Below are 25965 nucleotides of genomic sequence, written 5' to 3' on the forward strand. Positions count from 1 at the left end.
ATATATATATATATATATATATATATATATATATATATATATATATATATATATATATATATATATATATATATATATATATATATATATATATATATATATATATATATATATATATATATATATATATATATATATATATATATATATATATATATATATATATATATATATATATATATATATATATATATATATATATATATATATATATATATATATATATATATATATATATATATATATATATATATATATATATATATATATATATATATATATATATATATATATATATATATATATATATATATATATATATATATATATATATATTTTTTTAGTTTTTTAATTTTTTTTTGGTCAGCTTTGTTTTGGGTTTTTTATTTTTTCTTCTTCCACCACATTCTCTCTTTCCTAATCACACTTACAAAATATTTTCAAAATCTACACCAAAGTTTATACTATTGGAGAAGGCCTAACAAGGAAAAATGATGTATGGTAGGTCAGTATGGACTATGGATCATATAATTAAATATTTAAATATTATTAATTAAATAGACAATGCATATAATTAACCTAGAGAACATAGTGGAGTAAATAATGTATGGTAGGTCCGTATGGGTCATCATCATTTGGATTTTGAATCACAAAAGTAATCACTACTCTATGATGTACGTACAATCATGTCGTATATATACACGTACATTGCATATTCGCATGCATTATATTTATATCCGGTCCGGGTGTATGAATTTCACATACTATAAATATAACACAAAATGATAGACTTACTTTTTGGAGTATAAATACTTCATGACACATTGTTAATGTTTAATTGTCAAATCATAATAATGTCTATTGATTAAATTTTATTGAAGAGGGAAATTTCACTTTTCCTCCTTTTTTTTTTAAGTGAAAAAATATTATTAACTTAAAAAAAGGAATAAGATAGTATGGGCCGGGATCCCTCTCGTATTGTTCGTACTGACTGAGAGGCAATATGTCTAGCAAGAGTATGGGCCAACTGATTCATTGAACAATGAATAAAATGACATAAAAATTATTAAAAATAATTAACTAAAGAGTAACACTAATCACATGTAGACTGGGTTGTTGACACTTGTGATTGGTCCACATGTAGTTAACACTGACCTAAAGTTTTTTGTTCAAAACTACTTTCTCAACCTAATGAAACACAAATCAATATTACCTCCATTGAGGATCGAACCCACCCCCTTTCATATGAAAGTGCAACCAGGTGCCACTAAACCACAATGTCTTGGTTGTGCCTATAACTTGGGAAAATAATGCATCAACTTGACACCTCACCATTCCTGGCGGTAAGGGTTGTGGTGTGCTTTGTCTGGCGGTAATCGTTCGTATTGTTTCCATTCGGTTGCTATGGTGTCCGGTTCGGTTCAAATCAAACCGTAGTCATCCATACATATAAGTAATATAATTTGTTAGAGAAGAAAAATAAATGAAATAATTATTTTAAGGATATAAATGTCCATTTAATATCAAAGGAAAAAAACCACAACTTTTAAAATAATTGAGGGGACAAATGTAGATACATAAATAACTTAAATTAAAAAAAAATACTATAAACTTATAATTCAAGGAAAAAAAAAACATTTTCTCTAGTTTAATTATCAAATACTCCGTACTAATATTCCTTAAAATATATGTTTGGACAGAAATCGCTACGGAGAAAAAGGGGGAAAGGGGAAGGCTCAAAAAGCCCTAAAAGGGGAAAAGTAAAAAATAGTACTCCTAACAAAATCCTCTCTCCCATCTTTATATATATTTTTTAGAATGAAAATCTATAACTATTAATGTTTTGATAAATATTACGTCTATATAAAATTACACATGAAAAATAAATTTTACTAAAAATATCATTAACAAAATTAAACTCATCACCTTTAATTCCTTTAAATATCATACTTATGATACATTTACTCAATCACCCACTTATTATAAGACTCTCTCCAGTCTTTATCAATGGGACAAGTGTCTAGTCAGTGGGACCCACTCTCAGCTCCCATAAAGAAAAGCCAGAGATTGAGCTTGGTGTTCCCATGCCATCATCACATGCATGCGTCATGCATGGATGCCTATCTACCCCTATTACATACCATCATACCTATATCCATATAATCACACATCTATGATCCATACCTCCATGTAATTAATGAGCTACATGAATTCTTCTTATAAAAAAAAGATTTTCCCGTTAGGCCCTCCTCAATTGTTTTATTTTTTGCACAAATATTAAGGTGCCACATAAGAGTGAAGGTGAAGCAAAAAAGAAAAGAAAAGAAAAAAGAGAGAAACACGAAAAGTCAGAAGAAGCAGAACGGAAAAATATATATATATATAAATGTTGTATTAACGCGCCCTCTGGGCGCGCACGCACCTCCTCATGCCTGCTCGTTTTCCGCGCTCAACCTATGTTACCCGACCAAAATCCCAATCTCCTGCAACACCCTCAACCTTTCTCTCTCTCCCTTCTCTCCCTTCCACATCACTCTTCTTTTCTTAATAAACGTGAATGAACCCACTATTGGGAACAGCCTTATTGCGCTGTGAATCTTCAAGTTTTCAATCATGTACACTCTAGATATATTCTCAAGATAATTCGAACCCTTACACTGATGTTGGTGCAATACTTTATAATGGTTGAATTATTATACATTATAGGTAACCTTACATTTATAAAATATCACATTACTTACCTTTTAATAAAGTAATTTCACATTTCGTAAACCATTTAATTAATATAATTTTAATTTATTACTTAAATCGTGTCGTTTTATAATTATATATATATATATATATATATATATATGTTCAAATTGTCTCTTTGAAGAGTTGTGACTTGTGAGATTAGAATGGTTGAATTATTACCACAAACAGTTACTCCTCTATTTGTGTGTGTCTCTGTGTGTGTGTGCATATATATATATATATATATATATATTTATTTATTTATTTATATTTATATATTTATATACAACACAAAATATCTAATCTAAAAACTAATAAGTGAGAATGAAGCTATGTTATATCCTTCATTTATATCCATTTTTTGTTATGTTTTTTTTTATATACATTATGCTATAAGATCGAGTTGGACTATATAATATTTTAGACAAACATACTCATACCGTTATAACTTCCTATATCTTTTCCACTATTATTACCATGCACATGCATTCAACAAATATTTTCTTATCTTCTTCTTCTTCTTCAATAATAATAATAATAATAATAATAATAATAATAATATACACATTATATATTGGAGTTATATGTTAATTATTTCTTAAAATATAAATAACCAATTTATAAAAATATTTTACATTTTATTATTATTTACAATAATATAAATATCTAAAATCTAAATAAATCTCAGATTTTAATATAAAATATTAATATTGGACATATATTTTTACGCATAGCGCATAGAAAATATATTAGTCAAATAATAAAAGGATAAAGAAATATTGTAAAAATAAGTGAAAGCAACAATTAGCTTAATTTAATGAATGACTGATAAATAAAGCAAGTGAGATGGATAAGAAGGAATAATTGAAAAGACAAATAATCGGGGATGTAGCCATGATGCCAATACTTTTATGTACTTTTTCATCGTATTTTAACCGAACAATTACATACATCTACATACGCCCCACAATGTTTATCTTATAAGTATAGCTATATTTAGTAATATAGTTTACAATAATATCTACATAGTAATATTATTAACTAACTAGCGTATGCCGTATGGCATTAAAAATTACATTATTACAAAAAACAAAAATTAAATTTTATTGGCATAAAGTTATTATTTTAAGAAAAGATAAAGGAATAAAGATATTCATCGATACAAAATTATTATTTTAAAAATTTTACTCCACCGTCCCATTTTATGTGGCAGGTTAGCACAACACTTGTTACTCTTCGAGGTTAACATTTAGTGGAGCTAAGGGTAGACAACATGATTTACTTTAATTTCCCTGGTAATTAAGATCGAATTATCATATCCCTCATGTATGTAATGGTTTGTGGAGTTTGTAGACCAAAGCCGAGAGTGTTCGGGAGAGGCTTAGGAAAAGCTTTTCTTTTCTGGCCACACTACTTAAGCTCTTTAATTTGTGCCCTAAATACCTTCAAAACTTTCTTCTTTCCACTCATGATTTCAAAATCCTAACCATGACTAAGAAATAGAAGTATATATAGATTTGTGAGCATATATAATATATAAACATAAAACGTGTAATCCAACTATAAGTTTAAATTTTTAGTTAAAATAGATTCAATTTAACTTAGTTATGAGTGTTAATGTACAAATATTTTGAGATTAGTTGATGCATATCTCTCGAGTTTTAATTTTAAATAATGATCTTAATAACCAAATCTATCATAATTAAATTCATGTAGGGTATTTTCAAAAAAAATTCATGTAGTGTTTTGATATTTTCTATTAGAATTCGGCTGGAATGGATATTTCGTTTTATAATTGGTTTTCATTTAAGAAGTTGTTAAATATAATTCTTTAATATAAAAATGTTGTTTTTCGTTTTGAATATATACTCATGGTGTATGAACAGTCTTAGGTTATTAAAGGTATAAAATTAGTTCTTTAAATGTTTTGCTCAAGTGGCCGAGTTAATTCAACAAGAGGTCCTTTGTCTTTGGTGGTAATTCCAAATTTAATAGGGTCAGTTGTATTAAAAAAATGAATGATATTTTTGTAAACAAATTAAAAATTATTGAAAAATTTTTATTTTTTGTTTATATTAATAAATATGATTTTTGAATTTATAAAAATTTGTAGTCGTATAATATTTTATTAAAGAGCTTCTCAATGAGTATTGTTCCGTCATCATAAATAAGTAAAGCAGTGGCATATATAATTGGAGGGGGGAAAGGTTAAAGAATGGAGTACACGTATGCGATGATGTATGGGTAATTAAAGAGGGATAAAACCCAGTGGTCACAGTCATTACTTCACGTTCTTCGATGACCTTTATTATTATTACTATGCGCACCCAAAAAAAATATGTGCCTAATATTAATATTTTATATTAAAATTTTAAATTTATTTAAATTTTAATATAGTAAATAATAATAATGTAAAATATTTTTATAAATTAGATATTTATATTTTAAAAATAACTAACATATGATTCTAATATTTGATATGTATATTTTATTATTATTATTATTGAAGAAGGTAAGAAAATATATGGTGTATGCATGTGCATAGTAACAATAGTAGAAAAGATAGGAAGTTATAACGGTAGTGGTATATTTGTCCAAAATATTATGTAATACAACTTTTATAGCATAATGTACAAAAAAAACTTAACGGAAAAAACGGACATAAATGAGGGGTATAACCTTCATTCATTATGTTTTTAGATTAGATTATTATTATTATTATTATTATTAACAACTTCAATTCCTAGCTAGTTCCTACTACTTACAAAAAATGGTATATATTTCACCGTAGTATATTACATATATTTTTTATTTTAATTATATATATATATATATATATATTTTGTTAATTTAACATAATTTGATTGATGTTAAATAAAAATAAGTTTTCTTATTTTTAATATAATAAAATCAATATATGTACATATTTGCAGGGATATAATAAATTTTATTGTTTTTCTTCATAAAATCAAAATCAATACATGTGAAGATATTTTTATTCTAAAAATTACAATTATTATTATTATTTCCCTTTTCAGCACTCTCCCTGTTTGAAGGGACACCATCTTTTGGTTCCTGTGAACAGTAAATTTCTTTTACTTTTTAGGTCTAACCATTGCCACTGCTGTCTTTTTCATTCTTTATTTTTGTAAACATTTCTACAAAGCATCAACTTATCCATTATATTGGAATACAACACAAATTGAAATGTTTTAAAAAAAAACACACACACACACACAAATTGAAATTAGTGAAATTTTATGATTACATAATTTACATTTAATTATAAATTTTATTCTTATGTGGGTTATGTCTTTATCAAAGTAAGAAATTCTTTAAATCGTTTTACATTGTTAAAAAAATTGTATATATTGCCTTTTTTCTACTTATAATAGTAGGCACATTATCTATTTGTTAATATGATGCTTACATATGCCATAAGCCCATAAAAGAGGCCATGAAAATTAGGCACGATACCCTTCGGACAAGCTGGTCACACAAGGAAGGTGTTTGCCAAATAGCTATTGGCGAGTTTAACTTGACTAGTTGATAGCATTAACTGGTTATAGGAAAATGTTTGATAAATTAGTTGTTAGCTGATAGTTGATTACATATAAAATGACATTTAAGGGTATAATATATTTTCTCAAAAAACTGATTGAAAAAGTTGTTTTGAACAACTTTTTAAATTTTAACTCCATAGCATTTTGAAACAAAAAATTGATTATCCAAATACTCATATTGGCTGTTTAACCAAGTCAAACAACTAATACTGGTTAAACAAGCTAAAATTGGCCGATAAGCTAATTATGTTACTAAACATGACCAATGTATTTCTAGTGTGATTTATCTCTTTGGTGTGATTTGCGAGATATTAAGCAAAAAGTGAAGTTTACCCAATATATACGCTTGAACACATGTTGTGGTTTTCTTCATCACTCAAGAGAGATCATGAAAATTACATACATTGAAAAGTATATATATAATTAAGATAGATAATGCTGGTTTTCAAAAAATAAAAATAAAAAATTAAGGTAATGCTGCATGGATAAATGTTGTATATACCATCTCGTATATTACTAATTAGGGTTAAAGCCAATCAATATAATTCACTTGTAGAGTTTCGAGCGGGAATTAGTCGAGTGAAGCCGGAACACCTTCATTGCCAATCAAGTCAATTCAAACAAACAACTAGCAGATAGAGTCTAATTTGGAACCATTTTTAATTTACAGTTCTGGCCTGGTGCTTGTATGTGAAGACCACAAACGATACTGGCCATGAGTAAATAATTGATGTGCTAACTAGCTTCATCTCATTTATGTTTGATACAATTTCGCCATACTAATCCTAATCCCTGCAGAGGTAAATCATGAGTTGCACAATCAAGCCATCAGTTAGACTCTAATTTTCATGCGCACAAGAGGGATCCAATCCACACATTCCATTATTATAGAACTTTTTCCCATTCATGTTTCCACTACACGATCACCTTTAGTCGTAATATCAAGTCAAATGACTACCCACTACACTAAGCCTCATGAGCTATTGTTATTGTTGTTGTTGTTATTATTATTATTATTAAAAGTAAATTTCAGTTTGGAGAAACATTAATAATAATAATAATAATTTTTATGCAATAATAATAATAATAATAATAATAATAATAATAATTTAACATAAATTATTAACCAAAATTGTACCATCACCATATTTTAATCAAATTATACTTTCTTATTATCACACATCAAAGACTTAAAACATTACCTTTAACTCCAGCGTAAAACCATGATCCATAGCCAAAATACTAAAAACGTCACTTTGAAGTTTATCTCAATACTTAAAATCAAAGTCAACCATTTTCCTATAATTTAACAACTAAAATTGTCATTTTCTCTTATAAAAACTATTATTAGCACATAGAATGAATTAAATCCAACCCATTTTGAATTATGAATAATTTTTACACTTTTAAATAACCCATGCATGCTAACATTATAAATAAAGCAGAATATAATAATATTGATTAGCAATTACTGTGCATATGAATTCTAATTTACTAATTGTGTTTAACTAATTAAAATATTTATTAATGTTTTATCTTTACCAGACACGTAAAATGTAGATAATTATCTATAACCACAGTAAAATGTTCGAATTAAATAATGTGTGAATAAATCATTAGTAAAAAATTATAGAAGTAAATAATTTTATTTTAAAAAAAGTCAAAATAAAGAATGTAGCAACATGAGTGAAGCGGTGAAGCCATAATTAATAAACTTTCCTTGAAATTATTCATTTTAGTACATTTGGAAAGAAAAACCAAGAGCACAAAACTAAATTCTTGTTCTCATTGCCTCTACTCAATAACTATCCCATTTTGACTAGTTTGTCATACTATCTTGTTTAGATTAAGTTTGAAAGGGTTTTATCATATTTGTTTCTTTCACGGAACGTGGAAGTCACTCATTATTATACTATTTATTTTCGGAAAAGATTCCTGAAATTTAGTAGTTTAAGTTTATTTATTTTTTGTTCCCTCTTCTTCAAAGTACTTGCTATTACCCTCAACCATATACTAGAAATATAGTGTTAAATTATAATAACATTATTACATCAATGTTATAATTTAGTGTTATAACTATAGATGGAATATTTGAAGTTCAGTTGTCATTGTTGTCAAAACAAGTGAAGGTAGGCCATATCATCAGGTATAATATATTTCAACACCTTGAAATTTCTCGACACTGCGACATGAGCCCCTATAATTTGATCAAAATTCTTCAAAATTCCCTGCAACAAATAATAATGTCTACTCAACCCTAACATTTAACAGGTCCAAATTAAATATGCAGTAATTATTTATAGCAGAAGGTCCAGACTGTAGCTAGAAGTAAGGTAAGAGACAAGTACTGAGAGTAGTACATAGAGCGTGAAATTAGGAGCCTCGTCAGGCGCGTGGGGCACATTCACCCTCCAAAACCAAATCTTTGTCTCAGTTCTCAATTACTTGCACACATTTTTATTTATTTTTGCTTATATGCGCACAGCGCCACAGCAGGAGTAATTAGTTTTTGGCAAATCTCTTATGAGAATATGAGATGTTTTATGATCCTTATCGGGTGGGTTGAGTTTTTTTGTTTTAATAAATATTATAATTTCTATTATGAGTAACTCTTTAATCCTTAAATATAATTAAACATTTTTTTTCTTATCAATTTTTCTAATAAGTATTATAATTTTCCCATAAGTTTTGCGTTTGTTCTCGCAAGTAATTATTGATTAATATTATACTTTTTCTTATAAGTAATTTTTCAACTCTTAAATATTACATTTTGATTTAAAAGTATTACATTTTTCATCAAAAATATCATATTTTTCTTCAGAAGTAACAATTAATTAATTTATTTTTTTTTGAAGAAATCAATTTATATCTTATTAGTATTACATTTTCATCATAAATGTTACATTTATACTTAAATTCGATCCGTCTCATAGAAAATGATTTATGAGACAATAATTTCATAGGAGACTAACCTTAATTTTTATATTCTTTAAAAAGGTTAATTATTGTTATTGTTATTGTTGTTGTTGTTGTTATTATTATTATTATTATTATTATTATTAATTGGGTGTGTTGAGCTAACGATTGTTCAACTCACAACTTGAATTGATCTTTGGAAAGCGATTTGAAATAACTGTGGTTGAACCGCTCCAATCGTAGAAAAGTTTAGGTCTAGTCAGAGTAGTGTGAATTGAAGCTGATGAACTCTTATAAACTTAACATAATCACTTACTTAAAATGGGATGGGATAATATTTTTATGTAGTTTCTGAATAGACATTGTGGTCAACTGTTACGTTATTGACTTTTTGTTCTTTAATAGGTTGAGAAAGTATGTATGAACATATACTATATTGTATTAAAGTCAATAATACTTAAAAACGTATGATATTTTTTTTTGAGTACAAGTATGATATTGTTAATTGAACTAGACACATAACATGAATCTAAACAATATTTCTTTTAAAATAGAGCTTAAAGTCAATAAAAAATCTATAACATTTCAAAAGTTACCATTAAAGACACTAAAAATGATTTTATTAATTGCATCCATGAACACTACTTGTATTCCACTAACATGGTGACGATATATAAATAGACTTTAAAAGTAGAAAGATTAAAACTAACAAATTTTTAAGTATAAGTTGGGTATGGAAAGTGGAAACCCTCTTTTTTCCGCTGTACATAGCCACAACAGTACACCACATCAAACAAAAGAATCCAGTATAATATTGTAGGCTTAATAAAATAATCCTGTTAAGGGAAATAAAAAAAACATATAATCTTTTTTAAAATAAAATTATTCTTTACTTTCTCATAGGTCGCTTTCAGTCATAAATAGTCATAGCTGAAAATGGGATTTGGATTGACACACTCACTACCTTCCACTCCCACACCTTTCGAGCGGGAAATAAAAAAAAACACATCACCCAACACGCATAAAGCAACCGTTCCCCCCACTTCTCTCTCTCTCTCTTACTTTCTCTCACTAAAGTCTCACCCTCTTTCCTTCATTCTTCTTCTTCTTCCACCTCCGAAATCCCTAACCTTCAATCGCGCTTTCTCTCTCTACATTCACGGTTGACTCAGACTGTGTGCGGTATGTAAGTGGTAGCTGTGAATTTTGAGTCGTGTTGATGGCTTCTTAGCTAGTGTTGTTGAGTATTTGTGTGGAAGCAATTGCTTTCTCTCTCTAGCCAGCTAGAGCGACAGGAATAAGACAGGTACTAGACTCCTTGCTTTTCTATCGCTTTATCTCACTACAACTCCATTATATGTGCTGCCTAATTTACATATATAGATATATGTGTATATGGATGCTTGTAGATAGAGTTTGTTTCGTTTAGGGGGAGTGATGGCCGTGGCTATGGAGGGTTTTGCGATCAGGTGAGTTTGTGTACTCTATTTGAGTTTTGTTCTTTTGTTTGTTTGTTTGTTTGTTTGTTTTGATCTGTGTGTGTATAATTGTGGTTTGGTGACTGTTTAGAGAGTATGTTTCGCGGATGAGGAGTGTGGACGTGGTGAAATGCTGGCCGTTAGATGAGGAGACGAGGGAGGAGGACATGAGAGCTAGGCTTCCTCCGATTGCAGTTAAGAAATTCCGGTGGTGGTTTGATGAGCTCAAATCGGTCCGTTCCGGCAGTGGAAATGAGCACAGCAAGCTTGTGGAAGAAGTCGAAGAAGATATAGATGTGGAAATTGAGGAGGCGAGGGCTGGGAAAGGGAAGGCCAAGGCTCCAAAGAAAAGGTCTATTGTTGAGATCTTCGCAGTGGCGCCGCAAGTGGAGAGAGTTGAAAGTGATGATTATATGGACGAAAGCAATAGCGATGATGATGATAGTGTGCAACAAATGGATGAAGTTTCTAATCTAAAGCTTGCAGTTCTTCGCGAATCCTTGCTTACTTCTAAAAGCAAGGCGAACAGTGCAAAGACAAAGACGAAAAAGAAGAAGAAGGTGACTCTTATGAAGCTGAATATGGGGAAGAACATGATCATCAACAAGGGCAAGAAGGAGACGGCCAAGAAGAAGAAGAAAGTAAATAATTGCGTGGATCTACTAATTGGAGTTAAGGTACGAGACTTCTTGCGATGAACTTATTTATACTGTCGAGCTTGATTTTAATGAACTTGTTATGATGAATTGTTGATTGTAACATTAAAGTACTAGCTAATTTCTTGATGAATTGTGAAGTTGGTTTGATATTTTCTGCATAAAATAATAGTGGTATCTACAGTTATGTGGATTCTGAGTTGTTGGATACATGATTTGTGGTTCAGTAACTTTGGACTATCACAGTATTGTTGTTTCCTTTTAGCACTTTGTGCTCAAATTTACTGCTGAAAAAGCTGGCTAAAGGCTGCGTGCCTTTAAAGAGGGAAGCTATTGCTCGTTCTATTTTATGTACTTTTTTTTTGGGAGCTTCGGGAATTAGGTTCAGTAAGATGAGAAATAAAAATAAGAAAAATGAGAGAACTCATCTTCGTGAGGATCTGAGCTGGTAGTTGATGAAGGAAGAGATGTGGTTCTAAGGCTGTACAGTTCATATGGTTGGAAACAAGCAGTGAGGGAGAGGGCTTTTATGAGGTTGGAAATTAATTGTCATTGGTATAGCTGTGTATTCAATAAGTTGTGGTGTGTTACTTCCACAGATTCTAGAGGATGTTATCTTGGAGAGAGGTCCTTGTCATGACAGTTAGGGGAACTTAATATGTTGATCAGGTTGCCATACTTTACAATAGAGACAGAAATGTAATATTGTTTGTTGAGATTGCTGGATAGGTTGTCAGAGAAATCTTTGGAGTAATTAGTTTGGGGAGTTGTATATCTAGTTAATTAAACTTCTTAGTGTTTCAATTTGAATCATTTTGATGGCATAGCTTGTTTTCTGATATTTATTTTCATCCTTATACAGTAACAATTTGGAGAAATGGCGTACTAAGGGTTCATGGAGTTTCGCAATCAATTCTATTTCTTAATTACTCGTATATGTGCTTTAATTTAATTTGAAAGAAATCACTATGAAGATGAAAGATATTAATATAACAATTAGGTGAAGTAGCATCCTTTGGGTTCATGGAGTTTTACATGCATCCTATATCTTACTGGCTATAACAATTAATTCTTCGCTGGCATTGATGATTGAGAATATAACTTGAAATGTTCCAACAACTATGTGAATGACATTTTATGTTGGATTCCAATATGACAGTTCCTTAAAATATTTTCCAATTGGATGATTGAGTAAAAACTGTTGTACAGTCATATACAACTTTGAGCAAGAGACTAATCAAGAAGGGTGATTAGTAGCTAATACCTTGAATTATTATGAAATCCTATTCTACCTCATCAAGAAAGGATTCCTGTAAGTGAACTGCCTGACCCATCCTAGTTTCTATTTGGGCTGTTCTTTGTAAGTTTTAATCAGGTGATCAAGTAAAACTGCTCTACCATGTAGGCATGTAGTTATGTCAAATAAAACATTTCTGCTACAGAAGTCTATCTATATTGAAGGTTCTAGTTAATGGACTCCATCTCATGCCCATGAGGTGGCAAACATTATCAATATCCAAACACACTACCATTTGTTTTATAGACCAAGTCTTGTTCACTCTAGCATATGATCTTAACTAATAGACCAAGTCTTGTTCACATATTTAGTATAATACAAGAAGGTAAAATCTTTTGGAATCCCTCAGCATCATTGGTTGGTAAAATTTGTAAATGGGAACTTGGAATGATCTAAATGTAATTGTGGTTGATTTATTTTCAGTAGAAACAGCAGTTCTAAGTCTTCTTGCCCCTTTCAGTTTTGTTAGTCATAGAACTGCTTGATGTTGAAACAAAGCTTTGTTGTGAACCCTTAATCTGATTACGATATTAGCAATCCCAAATGTATAATGCTTTTCTCTATCTAAAGCTTCTGTAGGTTGTTAGGGTTATCTAAAACATTTTCATATTTGATTTTCTTTCAGGAGAAACTTAAGAAGCATGGAGAACAACCTCCACCTAATCCTTTTCCAAGATCAAGATCTTCAATGCCTAAGGAGCTCCAAAAGGATATCTCAGAAGATATTCCAACCCACAAGAAGAAACCTAGAATGAAACGTCCACCTGCACAGAAGCAGACAAAGACAATGACTACTTCCAAGTTGACTGCAGACCATCCAAAGGCAGTGATACCAGTCCGTGGCATCCTCAAGAATAATACCAAACTATCTCCAGAGGAGAGTCCACCAAACTACTTTATGAGGAATCCTAACCAGGCAAATTTCAGTGGGAATGCTCAGGCCAATAAGCATGTCACCTTCTCAGGTAAGGATGACACAGGATCAATGAGAAAAAATTCTGCTCCCATTAGGTGTTCAGACTTTCACAACTTTTTCAATTTAAATGCTGAAGTTGCTTCTCCTTCCATAAAAGTTCCCTTCACTGAAAGAGTTAAAGCTTTATCAGTTATGGAGTTGGGAGGAGTTAATGGAATGGCTCCAAACGATGCAGGAAATGAGATAACTGTTCCACCGGTAGAAAAAAAACAGTTGTCTGTCATGTCTGATGTTGCTGGGACATCTAGTTTCCAAGGATGTAAAACTTATAGTAAAAATTGCTCATTTGACAGATGTGTGGTTGTAGGTCAAGATGCAGAAAGCAGTGACAGTTTGCATTCATTTGAAAGACAGCCAAATGATCCATTCTACACTTGCAATCCTGGGTTTCTCTCTATGTCTCAAGAGGCATATAGGAACAGAAAAAATAACCAAGCTATTCCACAATTAACAAATTCTTCCAGTGCCACGAAGAGATTGATTGGTCATCTAATGGATCCAGCCCCCAGAATTACAGCAGTCTGCTCCATGGATTGTGTCCAAGCATTTCACCGACCTTCGTCTTATTTGACTAGTTTCAATGAAAATTTGAGCAGGATGCCTATGGGTCTCTCACATACCACTAATGAGAACTTCAGTGGTCATGCAATGCATTATCTACCATTCCCTCCTTCCCCATCTCAGGAATTGATGCATACAATCTGTTCAACTCCTGATTGGAAGCAAAGAGTGACTGTGTGTGGAGACAAGAACACTTGTGAAGAGTATGTTAGGTTGCCCCTAAATTCTCAAGGGGAATTGATCAAGTCTAGTGGAAATGGGAGCAGTGTGCGTTCCTCCACAAGCCTAGCTGTGAAGAACACAGATCTCAGAAGTTGGAATGAGAGAATATCCCAGAAGAGGGACCAGTTAAATTATGCAAATGTCAAGGATTCTATGAAAAGTAGTCCTAATTGTCCTCTCCCTTCTAGGCTGGGTATTTATGAATATCAAGATGCTGGAAGAGCAAGTATCAATTTGGGTCATCTGAAGGAAAATAATCTTATGATTTCACTGGAGTCAGATAAGGATGCCTTTGACCTCACAATGAAGAAAGATAATCATCTTCTGAAACAGTTTGAAAGTGCAAAGATTCAGCAACATGGAAATTCCAACTATTTCCCACAGCATGTCACTCAGTCAACAATGCGTCTGATGGGTAAAGAGTTTAAAGTGGATAGGAGAGACTTGCAAGGACTTGAGGATGCAAAATTTTGGACTGATAAGCAGATCATTGCTGAGCATTTTCCTGCTAATGGTGATGCCCTTGACAATTCGAATATCAAGAGTCACAATCAGGGAGAATTTGATGTACATGCAGTGTTAGGAAAACTGAAAGGACCTGCTTCATGTTCTTTAGAAGTTGTCAATCAGGTAGTGCCTGAGCATAGGGTTCATCTTGCTCACTTTAACCACCAAATTGATGTAATGCACCAGAGTAGGTTATGCTCTCTCAGACAGAGCTATTATCCTGAATGGTGTACTAGTGATCCTTCATCAGCTTCATCTGCAGCATATAACCGACAATTTGTCTTCAAGGAGCCCTTTATATATGGACATGAATCTTCCAGAGTTAGCTCTCAAATTCCTGTCATAAGATTCAACAATTGCAATTCCAGTCAAATTTTGACTCCAATCTCTGCTGGACCAGAAAACACGGAGAAGCTTTCTCATGCTACCAAATCAGCATTCAACTTTCCTTTTTTGCATCCAGATTGCAGAGGGCATCCCAAACCAACCGGGTCAGAGAGCTATTCTAATTGCATGGTCCCCAGGTTGCCAGATGCTCCAAAAAGGGGTGTACTATTGGGGTTTCATCAATTATATAATAATTCAGATGGAAGTTCTCTTCCCTCCTCGATGTTAAGGACTACTTGCCAAACTGAATCTTCAGTATATCTTGCTCGTGAGGATTTCTCTTCAATCAACAATTCCTTTCATCCAACTCAGCTGAATGCGTTGTCTACTACTGCTTTGGCTAAATGTTCTCAAAATCAAATCCAGCTTGGGTTGACACTAAATGCTGCCACAAAGAATAAACATGGGCACAAGATAAAGTTCAAAGAGATGATCAAATCAAGAATCTCTTATACTAGCCTTGGTCTGGGCAGAAAACGCAAGAAAAGGTCTGCAGCTGCATCAGATGATTCTGTCATTCCAAAGAAAATCCCTAACTTGGGATCTCAAAGGGATTGTAGTAGTACGGTGACAGCACATGATAATTTTGAAGGTGGTCTGCCAGATAGCATGCAAGCATTAGAATTGGAGTCAGCTAGTGAAAAAGTCAACAATGTTGAGTGGGAAAAGAGAGAGAGCCTTAAAGATACCACAGATTCTCATGGGTTGATGTCCTCTAAAGTTGATAGTGCAATGAGATCAGGACCCATTAAACTAACTCCTGGAACCAAGCACATACTAAAGCCCTCTCAAAATTTAGATCAGCCAAACTGTAAACCATCGATTTCAACTCTCTCTTTTGCTGATACAGCTAGTGCTAAAAGGAGTTCAGAATCTGAGAAACCAATAACAATTTACGAGTTTTAGATGTAAGTTTGGAAATTTACAATTTAGAATTTTATATGTGTGTGTCTGTGTATATATATATTTATATTTTCTAGATCCTGTTGACACTTAACTTTATATGCAGCAGCAGGATGGTCCACTTTGGTTTTCCTAAAGCCAGGAGTTTTTGTTCTTCGGACATGGACTCAGAAGGGGTGGGAAGTTGTCTGATAAGGTGTGTTTTGTTTCACTTTTGCATGTTTGAATGAATGAAACTATGATGCTGTAGCTGGCATCTGGATTGTGGGTGATCAAACACTCTTCTTAAATTATGAATTTTTTGTTTTTCCTGTAAACCTGATAAGTGCTTTATTAGTGAATGGCTTGTTTGAATTAGTTCCATGCTTTCAAATTTTAATTAAGTGTATTATCTGTGAAGCATGCTATTTCCCACTAGGACTAGTCACTAGTATACTATAGCAAGAGATTTTCTTAAAATGTTCATCGGAATAGAATATGAATATTATTCTATGTATTATTTGGTTCATAATGAGAATAAAAATTAAATTATATGAGGAAGTATATTCTTGTGTTTAGTTAGATCATAGAACAAAAAATGAATAAATATCATTTAAATAAACAAAATAAAACACATACAAATATATACAAACACACCTACCATAAAATAGCAAAATATAAAACATAATAAAAATTATTATTCAAAACAACCAACAAAAAAAAAGTTCATTATTGTACTCCAAAAAACTCCTCTCAAGAATATGTTAATAAGAAATAACACTAATTTAACAAAAAAAAGTTCATTATTGTGCTTCAGTAGGTTAATAGAGTGAGAAAAAAATAGTCAGAAAAAAATTGAATTAAATGATGTAATTACAATTTAGAAACCTAATTTAAGGCATATTTAAACCATTTCCAGTGTATATTTTTAATCTTAACTATTTTCTATTGCTGGATGTCTGTGAACTTTGTGCAACTTTGACCTGATGTTACCAAAAGTCTTGACACCATTCAATTATTAACTCAAGTTTATGCAATAATTAGAGACACGTGGGGGCATGGGGCACCTCCAGTCCTCCACTTTTGGTTTAATAACAACATCAAACCTTAATTATTCCGAAAGCTCTCAACTTGTTAGAACTTTTGGCATCTCACTAGGCACTTTAGTTCCACTAACTATTTTTTTATTTTTAATTAAATGTATAATCGTATGGAGTAATTAATTATTTATACATTAATTCTTCAAATTCAATTATATACAATACCTTTTTGAATGTTCATACCCTAAAACCTTAACACTCTAGCATATTATTATTAAAACATAATGTTGTAATAAAATTACATCTTTATTATTATACATAAATTTTTGACGCATTACAGAACATTTGACCTGACAATTCGTATGAGAGCAGTTGATATGAAGACACTTAACTTCATTATATTTATGGTGAATGATTATATTTTTCATTCTTCAACAAAGGTTTATACTACCACGAATATAGTGGAGTAGGGTTAGACGATGAGATTAAAAATTGTGAATGCAATGGGTAGAAAATGCGATTCCTAGTTCTTGCATTGGTTTCTTATTAATTTTTTGCACGAACTTTGGTTCTGATTAATCAATAAATTGTTATGAATACTTTGCACTTGTTGGCCATTATCCTACATTCCTACTATCCCTATTATAGCATTGGTTATGTATACTTATATAGTTAACTTTGGATGTATAAATATTTGACCGTTATCTTTCTGAAATTACGATCATAATTTATGAACCTGTAATCTCTAGGGAGTTGCAGATTGAAATATGCAATATGATAGGTATGATTAAGTGATCAACTTTAATTTGAGTTGAATATGGTAATATTTTATGTAAAAGATGCTTTATATTTATTTCTCAATCGTATATATAGGCTAAGGATTCTATAAGAACAACATCATAGGAAAGAAAAATAAGAATAAATTTAAGCCTTTGTAAAAATTCGACGAATTTGATCAAATCTATAAAAAAAACGGTGATATTTTCGTAATTATCATCACCTTCACTATGCACAAACTTGAACACTTAAATATGCAATCTTTAACAGATAAATATGCAAACATGGTAAATTTTATAAAATCTGTGTAAACTTGAAAAAGTCTGAGAATTGCATATTTTAGTGTTCAAGTTTGTATGGTAAAATCAGTGATAATTACGAAAGCTAGTGTTACCACGGTTTTTTTTTAAAAATTAATTTGATCCGTTTAATTTTTTCAGGTATAAGGCTGAGATTGATTTTTATTTCTCTTCTAAGGCCTTGTTCTCCTTTGATATATATATATATATATTATAGTAATTGAAGATTTGAAGCATGGGTAGCTATTTTAATTCCCTGGGCGTGCCGGACCAAAGGGAAAAGAAGAAAGTAAAGAAAAACTTAGATGTCGTTTTCAGTAACACACAATTCAAAAAGTTGATGGCTGGCCCATGAATTGATGGAAGATTAATGTAGATGCTACATGCATGCATGGATGCATGAGCATTGATTATGAGAACCACATCATTCATGCATGCATGATATGATATGGTATGGCTTATTACATGGTGGAATGATATGATAAGATTTGGCATATTCGGAAACCTGTTGCCATTCACGTGATGCCACTTCTCATTCGAAGACTAACTCATCATAAAGTGGACTTCCTTTAATGGAGGGTAAAATATTTTTTATCAAGGATTTTATCCTCGTCTTTTTTTCCAACTCATCCTTAAATTTTAGTAGAGTTAAACTAAAAGAATAACAATAAAATTCATTTGTAAATAATTAAGAGACAAAAAGCAATAATGATATAATTGAATGATAAAAAAGTATTATTTCTCTATAATTTATTTGAGAGTCTTCCATTAATGAGAGTTTTCTTAAGATTGATTTGAAGTCTATTGCATTGTGTAATGTAATTTATAAAATCATGGCAAAGATGGTGGTCAACCGTATGAAACTATTATATTATTGGAAATTAAAGTATTATTTATGATTCCTAAAGTGTGTTCCTTCAATTCATTGAAGATTGACCACATATAACATCTTAATTGCTTCCGAGGTGGGATACTATATTTTAGGAGGAAACAACTAGATAAGGTGGAATTAGCTTCTCTCAAGCTAAACATACTTAAGGCTTATGACCGTATGGAATGGTCTTTCTTGAGGAGTATGATGAGAAGTGAATTGATATAGTCATGTTGTGTGTTTTCTACTGTGAGGTGTAGGGTGTTGATTAATGGTAGTCCTAGTGAGGTTATTATCCCTTCTTGAGAGCTAAGCCAAGGAGACCCTTTATTACCTCTATCTATTCATTATATGTGTTGATGGGCTATCACTCTTGTTATAGGATGCACAATCTAAGGGTTCTATCTATGTAGAGTGGCGCGTAGGCTCTACTTATTTTCCACTTATTCTTTGCTAATGATAGTCTCTTGTTCTTTAAACCTGCTAAGATGCAGGAAATCGCAAAGATAAAGTCGTGCCTACGGACTTATCAGACTTTCTCTAGATAGGCGGTTAATTATCACAAATAGAATATCTTTTAGCCGTAATACCGGGAGGAAGTGAAGGTGGATGGCTGGGGTTGTAGGGGTCACTTAGGTTGATGACTTTGGCAAGTACTTGGGATTCCTCTATGTAGTAGGAAAGAACAAAAAAATCGTTTTTGCATACATTGAGCATAAATTAAGGCACATGGTTGGGTCTTGGAATGAAAAGCTTCTATTGATGACAAGTAAAGAAGTTTTACTTAAAAGCATGGCTCAAGCCATGCTTACGTATTCCATGAATATTTTTCTCCTGCTTAAAAGGTTTTGTGAATCCATAGAGAGATTGATGAATATGTTCTAGATGGTAGGGAGGGAGTGGTTCTACCTACAAATATCCATTGACTAGCTAGCATGCATGAGGCAAATGTGTTATCCCAAAAGCTTTCGAGGACTTTGATTTAAACAATTACATAACTTTAACCTTGTTCTCCTAGATAAACATGGTTACAGGGCTGACGTTTTTTGACTATCCCACTTTTCTTTGTGTGTTGAGTATTCTAGGGTCGTTATTTTTCCAAAATTCCTTCATTGAGGCAAAATTATAACCTAATTTGAGTTATGTCTAGAGGAATATCTTAGATTGCCTAGGATCTTATCAATGCCTTATAAGCTCACCAACTTGCTCATTGGATCCTCTTGGGGTTGTGTTGGGCCCCTGAACTAGCCCTAGACCTACGCCCATGTACTGATGTACATTAGGTATTAAAAAAAAGGTATACCTTAGAGGTAAAATTATTATCACATGTCATGATTTTATTGAAAGAAGTAAAAAAAAAAAATAACGAGTAAGAATACATGTATTTTTTTTAAAACAATACATGTATTATTATTATTATTATTATTTACCAAAAAAAATTCTATATAAAAAAAAAAAAGCAATCGTTATACCCTGTACCACAGTGCACATAGCAATGTGCACCACGTACGTAAAACGACGTCGTTTTGATGTTAGTGGACGCGGATGTGAATGACTCCAGGGAATTCATTATCTATAATACACATAATCATTATCTAGAATACACAGAACGTTTGCCTAGAATACACAGAATGTTTGCCCAGAATACACAGAATATTGACACACAATACACAGAACTCATCCTACTAACATTCGAATGCACAAACACATCACAACCTGTGTTAATACTAACATTCGAATGCACAAACACATCACAACCTGTGTTAATAACATGAATACACAGAATATTGACACAAAATACGCAGAACTCATCCTCCTAAACATTCGAATGCACAAACACATCACAACATGTGTTACTAACATGAATACACATAACGGTTGCCTAGAATACACAGAACGGTTGCCTAGAATACACAGAATGATTACCTGGAATACACAGAATATTAACATAAATACAGAGACCGGTCGAAACGGGAAACGTGATTTCCAAAAAATACGTACGATTAGTTTGCAATGCTCAAAACGACGTCATTTAGGTACGTGGTTCATGGTATAATTTGCCAAGAAAAAGGTACTGGGCTGACAGCTATGACCATAGATTGGCCCAATTCAACTTCACCCTCGATCTCCCGCCGGGTTCGCGCCTTGCAATCCAAACTTGCTCCGTTTACCCAATTCTACGTGACGTGACATATGCCTTAGCTCTCCATCTTGCTTCTAGTGCAGATGCCTGAACCGCTGAGAAACAAACCCTAATCCAGATGACTTGAACACTCTTCGTACTAGTAAGTGGTAATCCTTCATTTTCCTTGTGCACGCATGCATTTATAATTGTTCTGTAACTGAATATGTAGGTATTTTATTCACTGAACGCAACAGAATTTTAGGGTTATATGTGCCCCGCTATCAAGTTCACTGTCCAAAATTTACAGATATATATTTTTTAAAGTCTGGTTTTTTCACCTGATTATTTATTAATTGCGTTGGTTTCGATTATCGGATCGGGTGGTGGGTTCGGGTTTCCATTTTGTGGAGACCCGAGTTTCTGGGGACATAATTGGATACCGGGTCGGGCAGAGGATTTCATGTCTGTTATCTCGACCTAAAATCTGTAATTTGAGGGTTCCTGGCTTCATTTTTGCTTATTTATAGTTGAGTCCAAATGCATTTAGACGGGTAGCTTAAAATGGGTTCTATTTTTTTTTCATTTTATGTTGTAATCTTAATTCTCAAATGATTATGTGGCTTGAATATAGTATTTTACCAACATAATTTGACCTTGTTGCTTTTCAGATGGTAGGATATATATATTTAGAAATTGACACTACATTTATGAAATGTAAGCACTACTGCATTGACTTTCATTTGTTGATTTTAGGTAGTGGTTTAATTATTTTGGTTTTGGAGAATAATGTCATTTCCTAAGAAATTTGGTGGTTGTGGAAAATATAGTTTGCTTGGGTAATTGAGTTAGATAAAGTAGAAAATGATATGTGTGTGTGTGTGTGTGACTAATGCATGTTTGCAGTAGTGCTATTAAATTAATGTATTCTTGTTGATGGGTGCAATAGCAGCTACTCCGTATAATTCAATGGTTTTGCTCCTCTCTCTGTTTATGCATGCATTTAATTCTTTTCTGATTATTCCAAATATTGTTTCTCACATAAATAATGATTACTAATCACCCCGCTGGAAAATGAAAATAGTAAAATAACGTGGTTTTTTTAATGTTCGCCTCAACAGAGATCTCAGATAGTACTATGAGGAAAGTAATGGAGATAGCAGATGAGCCAGTCATTGTCAAGTCTAGTAGACTGAAATCTGATGTGTGGAATGATTTTGATAGAGTGAAAAAGGATGATACTTTTATAGCTATCTGTAGGCACTGTAATAGGAAACTTAATGGGTCTAGTACCAGTGGTACTTCACATTTGAGGAATCATTTACTTAGATGTAGGAGGAGAACAAACTATGATACAAGTCAGTTGCTCACAAGGGGCAAGAATAAGGATAAAATGTTTGCTGCGGCAAATTGTACTTTTGACCAAGAGCAGAGAAAGGCCGAAGCTTTCAGCATTGTGAGGACTAAACTTGAACATGGATCTATGAAAGATGGAATCAACAGTAGAAGTTTGAACTTTGATAACAGGCAGAGTCGGCTTGATCTTGCTCGCATGATCATATTACATGGGTACCCTATGACTATGGTTGAGCATGTTGGATTTAGAATGTTTGTTAGAAATCTTCAACCTTTGTTTGACATTGCGACATTTGATGGAGTTGAGGCTGACTGTAGGGAAATTTATTTAAAGGAAAGACAAAAGGTATATGAGGAGTTGGATAAATTGCCTGGTAAGATTGGCCTTAGTGCTGATACATGGACTGCTAATGGAGATGCTGAATACTTATGCTTGACGGCTCATTACATTGACGATTTTTGGCAAGTGAAGAAGAAGATTCTGAACTTTTTACTGGTTGATCCTTCTCAGACAGATGACGGCATGCTTTCAGAAGTTATAATGACGAGTTTAAGAAATTGGGATATTGACCGAAAGTTGTTTTCTGTGACATTTGATAATCATTCTATATATGAGAAAATTGTTTGGAAAATTAGAGAACAACTCTGCCAGCACAGATTTCTTCTTTGCAATGGGCAACTATTTGATATACCATGTGCAGCAAATCTTATTAAAATGATGGTTCAAGATACTTTAGAGAAATCATGTGAGATTCTCCATAAGGTTCGGGAAAGTATTCGGTATGTTCAATGTTCTCAATCAACACAAGAAAAGTTCAATGAGATGGTTAAACTTGTTGGAATTAGTAGCCAGAAATGCTTATGTCTTGATAATACACATCAGTGGAATTCGACATACGTCATGCTTGATGCTGCTTTAGAGTACAAAGATGTATTCCTCATTTTGCAAGAACATGACCCTCACACAGGAACATCCCTCTCTGGTGTAGACTGGGACAGGGTAAGTGCCTTAACTACCTTCGTAAAGCACTTTCACGAAGTTTCCAGCATTTTTAGAGGAAACAAGTGTAATACTGCAAATATTTATTTCCCTGAGATCTGCAATATTCATTTACATTTGATTGAGTGGTGTCAAAACTCGGATGATTTTATTCATTCATTGGCATTAAAAATGAAAAGCAGATTTGATGAATATTGGAAGAAATGCAGCTTGCCTCTGGCCATTGCAGCCATCTTAGATCCACGATTCAAGCTGAAATTGGTTGAATATTACTATCCACAGATATACGGTGATGAATCTCAAAAATGCATTGATACTGTTTCAGATTGTATGAAAGCACTATATACTGGCCATGCCATTTATTCACCATTAGCTTCCCATGGTTCATGTGATGGTTCTCTTGTTGGTACTGATTCTAGAGATCGGCTGAAAGGCTTTGACCGTTTCCTTCATGAAACATCAGAGAGTCAATCAGACTTGGACAAATACTTGGAGGAACCTCTTTTCCCCCGGACTGTGGACTTTAACATATTGAATTGGTGGAAGGTTCATGCACCAAGGTATCCCATTCTATCTATGATGGCTTGCAACATTCTAGGAATTCCTATGTCAAAGGTTGGACCAGAGCTAATGTACAGCACAGGGAATAGAGCTGTTGACAGTTATAGGAGTCCTCTGAGATCAGATACTCTACAAGCATTGATGTGTGCCCAGGATTGGATGCACAATGATTTTGAAGGTTAACAACTTACATAATGTTTCTAATTTTTTTACCAATTTATATTTGATACTAGCAGATGACCATAATTGTTTGTTACCACAGATGCAAAGGCTTCGTCGGGCTCTGCTATTTTTGCATTAAGCTAGGATGAAAAACAGTAGCAAGACTTTGGTGCACTTTTCTGGTCTAGCATCATCATTCTTTTGTGAAGTGTGTACATATTTTTCTGTGAAGTCTCTGCCTCTCTCAAATTTAGTAGGAAAGTATATATTTTGTATAAATACTTTTTGGCCTAAAGCATGAACATAAGGAATGCTTGGTATGGTTTTGCCTAGTCTTGCTTCTACATCCATCTTTATTTGTGTGGTTGTGCAATATCTTGGTGGATAATGAATGATTGAGTTTGGCAGAATTATGAGAAGTTTAAAGTAAGGGCAAAAGATGCTGAATATTGTAAATGGACCCCACAAAACAGCACTTGGGCATTTTACAATCAGGTATGTGTCTATTTCTATGCAATCATTGTCAGCAATACTCCAGAGCATACGTCCTTTGTTTGATGCATTTAATGAGGAAAAGCATTATACCCATTCAAGAGGGTTTTCCATTTACACAAGCAATATACGCTAATTTAATGTTTGGATTAAAACTGTAAATCCTCTTAAATTGAAATCTTAAAACTTTGTGTATCATCTCCCTCCCTCTCCCGGGCCATTTCTCCTTGCTCTTGGGATAATGTTTATTCTGCTCTGTTTTTCACTAAAACTGCAACCACATGGCTGTGCCCATGTTGGGTAAATCATGTGAGTAATGGATGCCAAAGTCTTGGCTTCTTTTGACCAGCTGATTGTGTATTGGTCACCATTCACAATTATTAAGCTAAGGAATCTTTCTTCATTTGCATATCAACTTGCATTCTTATTTATCATTTTGTTGTTTTCACCGTCAATTTGGCTAAATATAAATTTCAATTTTGACAATGTCTATGCGTTAATTTAGTATTATTTCTAAAGTATTTTAACATCGAATCATAATCAAGTGCAAATTAGCCTTAACCTGCGAACTTGATGAACTATTGAAGGATCCATCGCAACTACTATGTGGTTGCACCGCAACGACTCCCAGACATGCCCGGAGGACCTTTGCGGTGCAATCCTTTCAGTAGTTTGTAGGTTCGCACGTTAAGGTTAGTTCGCACCTGATTATATGCGTGTGTGCGTCCGCGCGTACTGGGTAAGGGGCCTTGTAATCCTAACCAATAGTCTGATTGCGTAACTCGCAATTTACTTCTGCAACGGTTGTAGGAGTGGGATTTTGAGGGTTTAGGATCAGTCCGACGAAATTGAGTTCACTTAAGTATTAAAAAAATCACAAAGAGATGAACCAATATAAGTTATTCATAGTTGATTAGTTCAAAGTTCAGACCAAAAAGGATAATAGGTCACTCCTATTGGGAGGCAAACTTAAAATCTTATAGTTACCAAATTAATCACCTGACCCATTTGGCTGGGGTTGTCCCAACTTATATTTGTTTTTCTTTTAAAAAATAGAATATGCGGTCAAAATTGTGTCGTATAATTGTACTGACTATTAAAAAGTTA

At 32.5% G+C, this 25965-nt stretch overlaps 2 protein-coding genes across 4 annotated transcripts; both read left to right on the forward strand.

The window, feature by feature from the left end:
• Positions 1-10254: 10254 nt before the first annotated feature.
• LOC116010044 lies at positions 10255-16556 on the forward strand. Of its 2 annotated transcripts, none has more exons than XM_031249306.1 (5): positions 10255-10518; positions 10622-10681; positions 10782-11367; positions 13269-16204; positions 16306-16556. In XM_031249306.1, the coding sequence occupies exons 2-4, from the start codon at positions 10650-10652 to the stop codon at positions 16200-16202; spliced, it is 3552 nt and encodes a 1183-aa protein (XP_031105166.1). In that variant the 5' UTR covers positions 10255-10518; positions 10622-10649; the 3' UTR covers positions 16203-16204; positions 16306-16556. The 2 variants fall into 2 exon arrangements, with proteins under 2 accessions (XP_031105166.1, XP_031105167.1); XM_031249307.1 differs by having other exon boundaries at positions 16309-16556.
• A 4717-nt stretch (positions 16557-21273) lies between these two features.
• Positions 21274-24776, forward strand: LOC116005131 (zinc finger BED domain-containing protein DAYSLEEPER-like). 2 transcript variants are annotated; one of them, XM_031245392.1, is made up of 3 exons: positions 21274-21457; positions 22409-24382; positions 24467-24776. In XM_031245392.1, the coding sequence occupies exons 2-3, from the start codon at positions 22426-22428 to the stop codon at positions 24508-24510; spliced, it is 2001 nt and encodes a 666-aa protein (XP_031101252.1). In that variant the 5' UTR covers positions 21274-21457; positions 22409-22425; the 3' UTR covers positions 24511-24776. The 2 variants fall into 2 exon arrangements, with proteins under 2 accessions (XP_031101252.1, XP_031101248.1); XM_031245388.1 differs by having other exon boundaries at positions 21274-21450.
• The last annotated feature ends 1189 nt before the right edge of the window (positions 24777-25965 follow it).

This window comes from Ipomoea triloba, chromosome 2, assembly GCF_003576645.1.
Source record: "Ipomoea triloba cultivar NCNSP0323 chromosome 2, ASM357664v1".
NCBI classification, from domain to species: Eukaryota; Viridiplantae; Streptophyta; class Magnoliopsida; order Solanales; family Convolvulaceae; genus Ipomoea; species Ipomoea triloba.

Bases quoted from the DNA above. Each gene is read 5' to 3' on its own strand.
- LOC116010044 (XM_031249306.1), top strand. From the start codon at position 10,650: ATGGCCGTGGCTATGGAGGGTTTTGCGATCAG. The intron at 10,682-10,781 runs GTGAGTTTGTGT...GTGACTGTTTAG, and splicing joins ATGGAGGGTTTTGCGATCAG to AGAGTATGTTTCGCGGATGA. The intron at 11,368-13,268 runs GTACGAGACTTC...ATTTTCTTTCAG, and splicing joins ATCTACTAATTGGAGTTAAG to GAGAAACTTAAGAAGCATGG.
- LOC116005131 (XM_031245392.1), top strand. From the start codon at position 22,426: ATGAGGAAAGTAATGGAGATAGCAGATGAGCCAGTCATTGTCAAGTCT. The intron at 24,383-24,466 runs GTTAACAACTTA...TTGTTACCACAG, and splicing joins GATGCACAATGATTTTGAAG to ATGCAAAGGCTTCGTCGGGC.